The sequence below is a fragment of the Pectinophora gossypiella genome, chromosome 3 (genome assembly GCF_024362695.1).
Source record: "Pectinophora gossypiella chromosome 3, ilPecGoss1.1, whole genome shotgun sequence".
In the NCBI taxonomy this organism is placed as follows: Eukaryota; Metazoa; Arthropoda; class Insecta; order Lepidoptera; family Gelechiidae; genus Pectinophora; species Pectinophora gossypiella.
In genome coordinates, this window is record NC_065406.1 from 14584507 (window position 1) to 14599506 (window position 15000).

General features: G+C 38.9%; 1 protein-coding gene across 1 annotated transcript in view; it reads left to right on the forward strand.

Annotated features, from left to right (window-relative positions):
- The first annotated feature begins 3913 nt into the window (after nt 1-3913).
- LOC126382095 (organic cation transporter protein-like) overlaps nt 3914-15000 on the forward strand; it is a 54421-nt gene continuing 43334 nt past the window's right edge. Inside the window, exon 1 of the mRNA XM_050031833.1 lies at nt 3914-4147. Within this exon, the coding sequence (XP_049887790.1) occupies nt 4145-4147 (3 nt within the window). The 5' untranslated portion in view covers nt 3914-4144. The remainder of the gene's footprint in view (nt 4148-15000) is intronic.

Sequence of the window (15000 nt, forward strand, 5' to 3'; positions counted from 1 at the left end):
ATATTTAGTTAAGAATTTAAACTTTTCCCTAATCATTTTTATGAGTGAGGATTTGTACCAGGGAGGATACGAACGTCGTCTAGTTGTACGCGTTGGTATAAACTGATCACGAATCTTATATGTGATTTCATAAAATTTTGCAACCGCATCATCAACCGATCCTTGACGGAGTACAGTATGCCAATCAGTACTTGTTAAATGGCTACATATTTGCTCGTAATCAGCCCTGCGATATAAATAGTAAGTACGCTTTGGTACTTCTAGTGGATCTAGATCAACAAAAGATGGTTGGATAACCAGGGACTTGTGGTGGGGATCTTCTTTTACCAGAGGATCATGGCATTCGGTAACAGAAACAGTACTTGTGCAAAGAACTAAGTCTAGGATAACATTATTGTGATTGGTATGGCAATTGAACTGTTTTAAGCCACAGTCATAAATGGTCTCAACAAATAATGTTGCTATGTCTGTCGATATATTTGTCGGTCTCAGGCCAATGTCAGATGGACACCATAAAATTTCAGGTAAGTTAAAGTCGCCCAATATTAAGTACTCACCAGAGTTTAAACTGCTTATTTCCTTTAATTTGATTAAAAAGTTGTTAAGTTGAATATTAAAAGAATTGCCCATGTTTTGATTAATCAAATATAGTACGCAAATATGAAGATTGACAGTACACCTCGTTCTAGAACCTCGCAATGAAACCGTTAACCACACATCCTCCGCACTTGAATTCCAATCCAAGTCACACGAGGTCGTCAGATCACGGCGTACTGCAATGGCTACCCCACCGCCCTTGGTTTGACGCGTAAGGGCATAATCACGGTCACGTCGATAAACAATATACCTATCGTCAAAAAGTTCCGCGTCCGATATGCCGTCAAGAAGCCAAGTTTCGGTCAATGCTATGACATCATAATTGCTGGTCAGTAAATTACGTATAAAAATATCAGTTTTTGTCCTTAATCCCCTACAGTTCTGGTAATAAACAAAAAGGTTAGAAGACATTTTGAAGAAAGTCATTAACTGGATAACTATCATAACATACTTCACATCCCTCACTTACAATGAAAAAATGCATCTTAATAAGTTTTATAAAAATAATAGGCATCAATAAGTATTGTCTACAAACTTCGAATAATACAAAAAAATAAGATAGTAAAAGTAGGTAAGTAAAACATTCAAGCGAGCGCTCAACGCTGCGGTTCAAAAAGTAGGCATTTGCTGGAATGCAGTGACGACGCACGGTACAGTGAATAGAATAACAAGTAGTGGTGCTCAAAGTAAACCGGAAAAAAATACTTAGGAAAAAAATACAAATGTAAGGTGTTAATGAATTTTGTCCAAGTCTTTCGAATTTTTTATGGTTATAACCTTGGATTCCGGACTTTTTCTGGCAAAAATCTTTGAGTTTTTTACCCAAATGAAATCATAATCCTTAGCTTTAGCAAGTTTTTTAGCTTCTGTGAAAAGTATCTTGTTTTGTACCGTGAGGTGGTCATTTACAAAAATCTGATTAGTACCTTCTAGACCTATATCGGTAGGATAAAGCTTTTTGGTAGAACGTGCAGCGGCGATGAAGTCCTCCTTTACATATCGATTTATGAACGATAGTATTATCGGTTTAGAATGGTTGTCTTTGGATGGGACTCTAGTCACGAAGTTGATGCTTTGTTTGGTTATAGGATACATGATCTTAGAACCAATAGCTGTAACTACGTTAAACAGGTTTTCCCGGTCCTTCATTGGAACTCCTTTAATTTCTACATTATTCAGCCGCGCCCATTGATTTTTTTCATTAAGATCGCTCTCCAATTGGGATATGCGCTGTTCTAATTTTAATGCATCGTCTTGTGCCCTTTCCACAACTTGAAGTCTTGCATCCAAGTTTTGCAACTTATTGGAAACCGCAGTTACCGAAGACTTAACTTCCAGAATCTCGCTCTTGATCTCCTTGATACCTTCCATCACCGCAAGAAGGGGAGCCAGGGTGAGTTTGATCTTGTTAAGCTCCTCCATGACATGCTCCAGTGTAGCAGGCTTCGGTGACCCGCACGATGGTGGCGCAAAACCAGATGCAGCTGACGTTATATCCTGCGGCTGTGCGGAGGTTTCCCCCGTCGCCGTTCCAGTCTTGCAATGGGGACATCTCCAAGCGGCTTGACGGTCGGCACCCAGCTTGCGGTAGCCCTTCTCAGTAATACCAGCGCATGGGAAGTCATAAAAATTCATGCAACTGCTACACTTTGCGTAATCCTGGACCTCGTCACCACACCTAATGCACTTGACCATATTTGGGCACTAAAATATACAACCACGCCAAACGGTAATAGAAGTTTGAGATGCACTGGCCACTGCGACCGATAGGTACCTAAGTAATCGAGTTGTAAAATACGTGCGCTCGTTAAAAGTCCGAGTCGTGTACTGAGTACATATAGGTATGTATACTTAAGTACAAAATCTGAACAATCTTTATCCATCTAGGTTTTTTTTTTTTGATTGTAAAAGTTCTTTATTCACATATTATAATCAGTACATGTCACGACATTGTCAGCGAAATAACAATCTTAGATAACATAACATTTCATCGGCGGCTATTGCCTTTTAGAAACGATACAAGAAGAAGAAAAAATGTATTTGTATATACGAGCAAATGTTTATATAACAAACCTTAAGTATAACTATGCTAACTTTGGAAAGTTACATTTACAATACATCAATAATCCATCTAGGTAGGTTTTTTAATGTTTTTAAGATATGCGATAATGCATAAGTGGTCCAAACGTTTACGACTCGTGGGTTACTTATCAAAAACACTCCCAAATTATTACACTTAGAAACGGCCTCCGTGGTCCAGTGGGTTCGAATCCCGATGGGGAAATAACACAAAAATTACTTTGTGATCTCTTGTTTGGTTAGGACATTACAAGCTGATCACCTGATTGTCCGAAAGTAAGACGATCCGTGCTTCGAAAGGCACGTTAAGCCGTTGGTCCCGGTTACTACTTACTGATGTAAGTAGTCATGTCAGGGGTTGACATCGGGGTTGATGAGGTGGGTAATCCACCTCTCAACCCACATGAGACAAGAAGATTATACTTAGTTTGGTACTTACCTATAGGTACTTACGCAATTACCTAGTTCTTTCAAAAAATCTTCGTTCACACAAAAGTTTGTCCATAATCCGCGAAAAAGTTAATTAAAGCTCACCAAGGCAACGAACTTGTAAATAAAGGATCGCACCGTGCCAAAATATTCACCTTGCCCTTGAGGAGAAAGGCCGTTGTGATTGGTCGATATCTCAGTCAGCTGGAGCCATGCTGCGATGTGATTGGTCAATATCCGCGTGGTTTTTGCCGCACTGCGCTACCTACTCTCACAAGTTTTGGCGAAAATACTTTTCCATTTCCCCATACAAGGCCTGTGTTTCCAAGTTTGCTTCATTTAAAATAGCCTTTTATGGAAACTGTTCTAAAGCTGCTTTTAGCGTGAAGTGAAACAAAGAAAGTACTGCAGTCATTCTCTTGCGTATTTTCAAAGTGTTAGCGTAACTTTGACTTAAAGCTGAAAGTGCAATGGTGGCAAAACATACTTGATTAGGCAATTTAATTTCTTCATCGAAGGATTGAAGAATACGGATTATACTTCACCACAACGATCCACTGTGGGTTGGTAGAGTATAGAGAAACGCAAAAAATAAGAGTTATTAAAGAAAAAATATAAAAAACCTACTTGGTTTTGGATTCCATTAGCTGCGCAAAAAAACCATCAAATGATCAAGATGATGCAACCTTCATGTAAGCTAGACGTCTATAATGTATTCTTCCAATGTTTGGACAGAAGAAATTCCAGACACGCTGGCTCAGAGAGAAACATCGGCTGACGTATAGTAGTCTGGCTATACGCCAACCATGTGTTGTTAACATCTGGCAGTCCACACTCGAACGCCGGCCGCTGCTCGCGTTCCTAATTTAAAATTAAAAAAGTAAAACAGATTAATTTTCGAACGAGAGTGTAACGGGACGATTTAAAAATAAAACTGCACGTGAAATATTAGCAATAGGCAAAGTGAGTCTTGTTACTAGTGTAGTGGTATCATATTGGATTGTTCGATGTTGGTGCTATAAATACGAGTAGAGTAAAAATGGTAAGTTGATACATCGTCTACGATGTTTTATACGAAACTTTACTTACACAGTTAGCTTAGTGCAAAATTATGAATCTTGTGTATGAAATGAACAGAATCAGACAAAAAAGTACCCATACAGAAATATAAAAATTACTTGAGTAAGTAAGTATCTCAGTACAAAACATTTCGATAATACAAATGCGCAAAATCTGAATGAAGTCTTCTGTAATACTGAAAGTAAGAAATAAAATAGTTGATATAGGTAGGTACCTATCTGTAATAATTGATTTATGACACTTCATACAAAACACCTCGTTTTACACAGACACTACACATTGACGTTATCGTACACGCTCATCTTTGTTTGGAACGTCTGACGATTGAGACTAAACGTAGTATTATTTCTTCTTCTAGAACTAAACTATGTTCGAGGGGGGGTGAGGTAAACCTTGTTCAGACGCTGGTGGGGAGCGGAGAGTTGCCGTTCTATATGTAGTATTATTCTTTATTTTATGGCACTACACTTAATTTTGCCGCAGCACTACTCAATAATAACAAAATAAGTAATTAATTTTACGTTACGTACGCAAAATCATATTTAGCTAAGTAGGTATCTACTTAATTAGGAGGTAGGTATACACACTTACATATTCGTCAAAATATAATAGATATTCAAAACATGACGATTAGGTAACTAATTACCTACTTACTTTATAGGTGTATATTGACCTCTTAATTATAATGTTAAGCAGGCGTATTTGAAAAACGGTATTTAGTAAGTCGGTACGGTGTACGGTTACGAGTGCTAATATGTATACACTTTGAAACAATGTCACATTAACTGTTTTGATAAATTAAACCGTAAGTCTCATTAAATGTCAAATATGATAGTGCGATAGGGTTCTAAAGTGGGTACATGATATTGTAACCCATGACTGTACCTACTTGAATCACTGTATTTGAGTAAGTAGGTAATAATGTGTAGATGGTAAGTCAAGGACCGATAGAAAAACTTTAAATGTTCCAACTTGGGAAAGGCGTAGAACTCGACTATAAATCTTGCCTGCTGCATTGGGTAAGTAACTTACCTAACTTGTTTGTTACTCTAAAGGTAAAAACATTGCATTGCGAGTGCGAGGCATGTTCTCCACACGCTTCGCAATGCGTGTATTTACCTTCAAATTGGTCGAGCAGTCGTGTGCCGATCCCACTTTGGGAATGTTTCCGGCTGTAAAAATGCCCAAAACTTATGTAAAAATAACTTTATTACGTAACATTTGGGCAGATACGACCAGTATACAAAAAGAACAATTTGAAAAAGAAAAGCACCCAGTTCCAAATTCAAAATTCAAATTAAAAATATTTATTTCGGAAATTAGTCCATATTTTGTTAGTAACAGAAAGCTTTTAACCTAGTATTAGTAACAGATACGAAGGACTACAACATAAAAATAAGCTACATGAGGCCGGCCCGAGTCACTGAAGCCGCGGGCAGCTCGCACCCAGCGGTTCAGCAGCAAGAGAGAAATAGAGAAAGTTTCCTTACTATTAAAGAGCTTTTACAACGGAAACATTGGCACTTTGGGAACGTTTCGGGAAACGGCACATCACTGGTGGCGAGGCATGTGCTACGCACGCGTAACAATACAAACCAATGCAAACAACAACAACAACAATGCAAAGCGTGCGTTCAACGGCGTGCGGGGCACATGCCTTGTTGTAACCTTTACAGTGCTACTTGGACCATTACTAGTACCAAATGAGTGACAAGTACAGTGCAAGTCCTCTAACAACTATTGGATCTGCCACATACTTACCATAGAATAACTGCTCTACAGATTCTACAGTGGAACAGTCTTCAAGCCAAAATGTACTTTAAACATTGCCCCCATTCGATATTATTAGAAATTACTATATTTGGGGGTTTTTCAGATGGAAAAACAATTAAATACGAATTATTACGTTGTTTTTGTTACTTACATGACTTTTTGTAGATTTGCCGCAAATAACATCAACTACTTGGTCGGACAAATGGGGAGCGCTGAGGGCTCTCACCCGGGACAAAATTTAAGACCAGGCCTGAGGGTGATGGCTCGAAAACACGTTCCAGTCACTTTTAAATGAATAAGAAAAGATATTAAGTTATAAAACAAAGGGAAAAATGGAACTTCTTTTGGAGGTCTGACGGACCTCCGAACACGAGACGATAGCCACTTAGCTAAGTCGTCTGATTCAGTCGCGGAGGTCCGTATCGTTCCGTGGCATTGCTCTATGGAGTTAGTAAACATAGTACAAAAAAATCTCAATACAATCTGTGCAAATATTAGCATACCTACTTACATTAATACCGTTAATGAAAAAGAATCATACTTAAGATTCGTGAGAAAATTTTGAGGCCGACGCACTTTGTTATCAGATAACGAATGTTATAGTATGAAGATAAATTATAATATTTATAATTTTATATTGAGTCTGTTGTTTCTAAGGTATATGTACTTACTCTCACGACTCACTTCAGTATCCCGATACCGACCCCGCTGTCGTGGTCGACGATTTCCCCCATCCAGTGCTAATCGCTATCAACCCACTAGGGTCGTTTAATTCTTTCAAATATTTTCCTCTCAGACGACGCCCTGAGCCAAGATTCGCGCCTACCTATTCAACCTCAGGCCTGTTGTCTTAAATGTTGTACCGGGCCCTTCGCGCTCCCCATTTTGTCCGGCTAAGTAGTTAATGCCATTTGCGGCAAATATACAATAAGTTAAGTACGTAAAAAAATACTCAAATAAAAAAGTCCTAGAAACTGACTTTAAATAGAGGCAAAAAGTCGGTTAAAAAGAAACAGAGTCTAAAAGCTATCTTCTCAAATGCATAACGTTAACCAGCCAACAATTTTACCCGATTTGGCATACGATAAGCTTTTGGCCAAAAGGCAGCAAAAAAAGGAATAACCTCGCGTCCGAGAATGTTTGCCAGAACCGACTATGACCCGTGACCTTACATAGCAAAACATTTTATACTATAGGCACCTACAAGTGTTTAAACGGGTTTTGGAGAGCGTGTACGGTTTGATAAAGTCTTATGCAACACTGATTAGGTAATAGGTATTTATAAGCATTACCGTAGTACTATTATTTATTCTGTGGCGTTACTACTTAACACTGCACGGGACGAGGTAAAGTTTGGACGCCTAGTACTCAGAGATAATTTGATCCAAGGTATATTACAGGGCAAAATAAAGAGCAAACGGCGTAGAGAAAGGCCAAGACGAAGTTGCTTAGACCAGGGGGACTAAAAACGCCACATCAAAGCAATTCATCTAAAAAAGCATCATCCCCCTAGTATTCTCCTGTTTTTCACAGGGTCCGCTTACCTAACCTGCAGATTTGAAGCGACTGCCTGTCTGACCTTCTAAGTCGCGAAAGGAAAACCAGCCCAATGCAGGTTAGGTCACCTATCTCCGAAAATGCATGTCTCGGGAATCTGGGTTTCCTCACGATGTTTTCCTTCACCGCTGAGCACGTGATAATCATTTATCCAAACATGAATTCGAAAACAATGAAAAATTGGTATAGGTCTGTGCTGAATTCAAACCTGCGACCTCAAAGTGAGAAGCAAGCGTTCTACCAACTGAGCTACCACAGCTATATAGATAGGGCCCTTAGTGTTTGCAAAGAATCGCGATAGGGCATCTTGTTAAGTGAAAGTAGGCGTAAGTGCTCTTTATTGGCTGGGTAGAAAACAAACATCACACTGAACCATGCGGACAATTGAATGCAATTGGTGTTGATAGTCAGTAATTGTGGCCGTTAAACACAAAAACAGTATAAAGACCTCAAAAAAGACTTAAAAGTACTTAAAAAAATCGCATCTACGCTCGGATGCTTCTAGTAGGACAGTCAAGTACGACACTCTAGTAGGACACTCTAGTAGAACATTCTAGTAGGACATTATAGTAGGACATTCTACTAGTAGGGTATACTGGCAGGACATTATAGTAGGACATTCTACTAGTAGGACATACTAGCAGGACATTATAGTAGGACATTCTACTAGTAGGATATACTGGCAGGACATTATAGTAGGACATTCGACTAGTAGGACATACTAGCAGGACATTATAGTAGGACATTCTACTAGTAGGACATACTAGCAGGACATTATAGTAAGACATTTTAGTAGGACGGTCGAGTAGGACACTCTAGTAGGACATTCTAGTAGGACGTTCTAGTAGGTAATTCTCGTAGGACATTCTAGTGGATATTCTAGTGGGACCACTAAGATACCCTCGACTCTTATTTGATTTGTCTTTAATGACGTGTGCTAATAATGGCCAGCGGTTAAAGTGCATCACTTAGAGTCATTGTGGTCCTGTTTCACCGGCTTGCTTCTCTCGGGAGCGTCGTAAAGAGGAAATAACTACTGAGTTAATGTGTTATTAATATACCTTAAGTGCATCTTGATCTTGATTTTATTTAAGTGATCTTAAGTGCAGTTTTCACTAACACAATTGGCTCGACCATTATGGGCGGCGATACGGCTCACAACCTATGACGTTGGTGTAACAGAAAGCTCGGTTAGGTGGGTAGTTGTCACTTGCGATGAATATACCTGTGGCTACCCTAATTGGGATATAGTCGTGAGCTTATGTAATGTATGTAAAGTACTTTGCTACTCATTTTTCCATGGTTTATCATGAGACGTTTTGTCTTGTGGGAAAACCGGATTTTGACAATGACAATAACCTTTTACGGTTACATAAAAATGTTACTTAATTGGAGTCTATTTTTGTTTAAACATATGCAAATCGATTTAATTTACATATTATACGATTCATTTCATTACATTTATAATGAAACGATTTAAGATTTTATGATATAAAGGAAATAACCACGAAGGAATCTGTCTTTAATTTATGTATTTAATTTCTCAAGTCTCCCAATTCTAGAAAATGAAAGTGTTTTTGATTGATAAGTATGTCAGGATCGAATGAAACGAAGTTCCGTTATCATCATCATGAACAGCTCGTCCGCTACTGGGTGACATCTCCTATACCTCTGTGGTCAAACTGGTACATCAAACAATGTCATCATTGATCGGTGCCAGAGCCCCCCCCCATACTCTATCCAAATAGGTAATACCTAATTGATAACATTTTTTTCACACCATCCTATGGAAACTTTTACTTTAAAATTCTTAAAAAAATAAGCCTTATTTTAAGACCATCTCGTCTGGGAGTTTCCCAGATTTAGTTTTTTATTAATTTCTAGTTTTAATAATAACCAGAGAAGGTCACTAAAATACCTACCTGTCTGTTAAAATACTTCACTATTATAATATTTATATTACAAGAGGTATTCCAACATATGCACTTACTGTTTAATTACAATGATTAACGACATTTTTTTCACATTATTCATAACATATTAACTAGGTTTTTATAAAATATTTTCCGTGATTTATAAATATTTTATTACTTACGTTGTTTCCCGGATTTAGTTTTTTGTTAATTTTAAAGTAAAAGTTTCAAACATTATATATATGGCATCAAACAGCTTTTTGCTTTATAATTATTTCTAGTTTTAATAATAATCAGAGAAGATCATAAAAATACCTACCAGAAAAAGCAATATTGCATTTTGACATTTGCGCATTATAAAAGCAAGTGTGCAATGCAAACAATGTTGAATAGCAATATTGCTTTACTAGATGAATTGTTTTGATGTGTCCTTTTTAACCCCCCTGAGCATTTTCCACAAAATATATTCCATAAGTAAGTTTCATTCATCTCCCTAGCGTTATCCCGTTTTCACAGGGTCCGCTTAACTAACTTGAATGTTTGACAGGATTTCTACTGAAGCGACTGCCTGTCCGCGTGTCTAACCTTCCTTCGGAAACATGTTCAAAAATCATTGGTTTAGGTCTGTGCTGAAATTTGAACCTGCGACTACAAAGTGACAGTCAAATCGTCCTTCCGCCAGAGCTACCGCGGCTCTACCTACCTACGTCATTGTGACGTCATAAAGTGACAATGCCCAAGGACGTTTCTCAGCCTTGATAGTCCAGGTCAATGCAGCAGTTTTACATAACGCATCCATAGACCTCGTATAACGAATAGACAGATAATCACTGTAGAAAAGTATACGCGGCGCATCTTGTCACTAAGCGACGACGTGTTAAGATTGAATTTAGTCGCAATGTGTGTTGTGTTTTTTTGTTTTCAAAGTTCTTTATTTTAGTAATAATAATTTTAATGTTATCTCACAAAAACAAAGTCAGCGAGAAACAAAACATCAAATTAAAATAAAACGTTTTCAGGCTATTTAGCCTTTAAAAAACTTATAAAAGAAAAACATTATAAATTGTTACATCTTTACATACACTATACACTCACTGTATAACTCACTATATAATTTATAATCAACTTGGACGACGATTATTTTTGGCTTAGGTAATAGTCGCAATGTGTGTAATGATGACACTTTACAACTGATATTGTTTATTATTTTAATCTTCTTCTTCTATCGTGTCGGTTGAGAGGTGAATTACCAACCTCATCCTGGTGTCAAGGTGTTACTATTAAGCCGCCAAAGGCCCCTGACATGACTCATATAACGAGTACGTACTTACATCAGTAAGTGGTAACCGGGACCAACGGCTTAACGTGCCTTCCGGAGCACGAATCGTCTTACTTTAATAACCATAACATTTTAATTGGAGGGAACGGACTTATACTACCTACATACTTAATGTATAATTACGTATTTACAACACGATGCGGACGTTTTTTTCGAAAAAGTCCTTAGCGATTGTGAGTCTATTTCTTTATAGTATGTCAGCGCATCCAACGGTCAATTTCCGCGAACAATATAAGTGGCATACAATGCGGTGAGGTCTCATCTAGTATTGATAAGAATTACGAGGAAAATGGCACTGAAACATGGGCTATAACTATAAAATATCCGCACCCGTGTTCGACAAAGTAAATCGAATTACTATTTTGTTAGTAACCACTTTGTAACAGTAATCAATTCTGCATTTGCTTTGGTTTCTTTGGGACACAATAGCAATGGCTCAATTCAAATAAACTCAAAGAATTTATTTGTAAGAACATATCTTTTTGCAAAAAGGTACCTTAAAATAATGTAAAACTCACGCCAAGGGTGGCCAAGTCACAAGTAAGGAGGAACTTTCCAGGTTGCGTTCCCCAAAAAATATATGTACAGATGGCGCTGTAAAAATGTCCCTAGTACTTATAACCTTCTAATTTCATGTATAACAGACATGTGAATATTTTATCTTTGTTTTTGGGTATCAATGTTGCCCTTTTTTACACCCAAGCACAGTTACATCTTCTACCCATTATTCTGATCAAAATAAAGAGAAGCAATATAGGTAGCAAACTAGTAACATAATTCTATGTATACATAATCTGATATAAATATCGAGCAACAATTATTTTTATACGTATATGCTTCTGCCCTTCTGCCATACATTATCTTTTATCTTTAGTCCCCGAGTAAAGAGAAAGTAGATAAATTATTACGTTAAATCTCGGCAGCGCCCTGGAGTTGGAGCGTTGGGCGAAGTCCAGCCCTTCCAGTCGTGCAGACTAGGCTTTATTATTATTTTTTTAATTTATAATCGTATCATTTCATAGGCTGCGTGTTTAACAAGCTGTAATGCGATTGTAGGACGCTTGACACAATTTTACAGCCAGGCACACTTCAGCTGCTTACCTGAGCAAATGGGTCATCCTCACATTCACTTTATTTATTTATGGTATATACAGCGTCCGACTTTACGGACGCTCCGAAGCATGGAGAAATTTGAAACGAAAGGTAGTCGACCACCCATGTAATAATTAACAAAACTCGAATTTGGGAAACTATGGTTGCGCTACCAGTGTCAAATTGTTGCTGGCAACTATGTTGCGCAACTGTGGTAAGGCATGGAATAGAATATTAGGTGACGTATCGCTTATAAGTTAAGTACAAAGACTGCGTATATTTTGTCCACGGCGCGATCACGGTGTCATAGAATAAGGAATAATACTACGTTATTTAAACAAAAACTTTACAAAAAAGGTTATTATAAAGTTAGTGATTATTTAGAAGATATGAATGCATGGGATTAACTGTCTGAGAACTGATATTAGGCAGCTAAATTACTCAATTGTATATCAATATTTTATGTTTATTTTATTTTTTTAAAGAACGTCTAGGGCCCTGTGCCGAGGTTTTTCTTGCAGCTTCTTTTCCCCGGCTATACAGGTTGTGAGAAGCTGCAGTAGTTTTAGGCGGATGAGACGTTCGTTATGTAAAAATTGACGATTCAAAGTGTAACTATGTTACCTACTGAATAAAGATATTTTTGAATTTGAATTTGTTTAGAACGGCAACTCTCCGCTCCCCACCAGCGGCTGCGCTAGGTTTACCTCCCCCCTATCCCTCGGTCTTACTTTAGTTTTCAATCGTATGCGCGTCAGAGTCATACACTCAGATGCGCGTGTACGATAACGTCAATGCGTAGTGTTTCTAGTAAAGGAGGTATTTGTATGAAGTGTCCGGGCTGTGACGGTGTCCTAGTGAGATAGGGCCCTGACTTAGTTGATCAAATTCAATGAACAAGCGCCACTTTACTACGGGTTCAGAATTATAATGTCCGTAATTTGTAATGTACGACAAACAATGTCAGTAGGTTGGTGCATGGCGCACCTTAGTCGTGGATTTAAATACAGTAATGTTACTGTTTTGTTTTGGCGTGACATGCTGCATGTCATTAACTGCTACTGAGAGCGCTGAGGACTCTTATCTCTGGCTCTCACCCAGTACAAAATTTAAGATAACAGACCTGAGACCATCGCGCGCGGCACGTAGGTACCTCCTATTTATTTCCACCCTTCTTCTAATCTTAGTATGAGGGCTAGGCCAAAGGCCCAGGGTGTATCAATATAATTGAGCTATCCGCCCTTCTTCAGGACAGGCCTGAGGGTGCCCATATGGGAACGAACCTCGGCTCAGGGAGTCGTTTGAGAGGATTAATGTACTTATCCTAGTTGGTCGAGATGTTTTTTTTTTGAAGTGACGTTTTGTTTTGCCGCATTAACTATTTGGCCGGACAAATGGGGAGCGGTGAGGGCTGTCACCCGGTATAAAATTGAAGACAATCAGACCTGAGGGTGTCCAGTTGAGGGATATCGTCAACCACGCCGGCCTATTCCTGAGGGAGCCCCCATACTTTACTCTGAGAATATTTACTAACAATAAATAACCGCCCGCCGCGCCGGAACATCTGTATATAAAATACGACGTCGCAGTTCCACTGGGTGATCTTTTCGAACAGAATAGTTATTTCTGTTTCTGTTTTATTGCATTACTAACAATTACACATAATAAAACACATCGAACGTGTCAAAACCGCACAATTAACCGAGCTGGCAGATTATTACACGTTTTAATAGTTATGAATGAATGAATGAATGAATGAAATATTTATTTCAGATATTTATCCATATTTTGTTAGTAATAGAAGATTATATCTAAGTTAGTAAAATTTATAATTTTCATTGGATGTCACATGCATGTACATCCAGTGAGTGAGGATGGGACTGTCCATCCTTTGTGAGACCACCTTCAGGAGACTGTTGCTGCTGCCCCGCACTCGCTCCCACAGAGAAGCCACACGCTTGCGTAGAACAGCCTGGAAGCCATCAGTGCTCCAGGAGGCGAACATCCCCGAGGCACTGCAGCGCCAGGGCAGCCCCAACAACCCCCTGAAGGCGTTATTATATTGAACGCGCAGAGCACTGAAGGTCTTTTTGGTGTAATTGCTCCAAAGGTTGCACGTGTATAAACTCTGGCAATAGCTTTTGAACAGGGTAACCTTCACCTCGTAAGAACATCGTGCAAACCTACGTGCTAGCATATTACCCCTGATAGACAGTGCTCTGCGTTCCCTATCCAAGTCCACATCGTCCTTTAAAGTATCCGTGACCCAGTGACCCAAATATTTAAATTGCTGAACAACTTGAAGAGGAGACCCGCTTAGAGTTATTGGAGGAATTGAGTACCTTTTAACGCCAGATTTAAACAATAATATCTCACTCTTTTTTACATTATATTTGAGTCCATGAGCCACAGCATACCTTTCACAAATTGCTATCAGTAGCTTCAGAGCATTGACTGAGGGGCTCAGCAGCACCATGTCATCGGCATAGCTGATGTTGTTAACAAAACAGCCATCCACTGAACAACCCACCCCGGCGCTGCTGAGCTCCTCAATCAACCCATTCACATATACATTGAACAGAGTGGGTGAGGAAAGCCCCCCCTGCCGCACACCACACTCCATTTTATAGATATCCGAGTACGCCCCTTCCCACCGAACCACGTTAGTTTGATTGCTGTACCAGTATTTAAACATTTCAATTACTTCAACAGGTAAGCTAGTATTACTCAGCTTGTTCCACAGCACATCATACGACACCATGTCAAATGCCTTCGACAGGTCCAAGAAGCACGCATAAACCGGCGTATTCCTATCGGTATAGTACCGAACAGTGTGCTTAAGACATAATACTGCCGACTCAGTTGAAAGACCTGATCGAAAGCCAAACTGAGCGTCATGCAGATTTACATGTTGGTTCAAATATGAATTAAGCACACTGTCCAGCACTTTCGCCAGAATAGTGGCTAAAGATATTGGCCTATAGTTGGACTTGTCGGAGGCATCACCCGTCTTATTTTTGACTATGGGTACCACAATAGTTTTCATGAGGTCATCCGGCAGGTAGCCGTGACGAATACAGAACGTAAAGAACATAGCAAGAACTCTAGGGAGGTGAACACCTGCATGTTGCAGATGCTCGA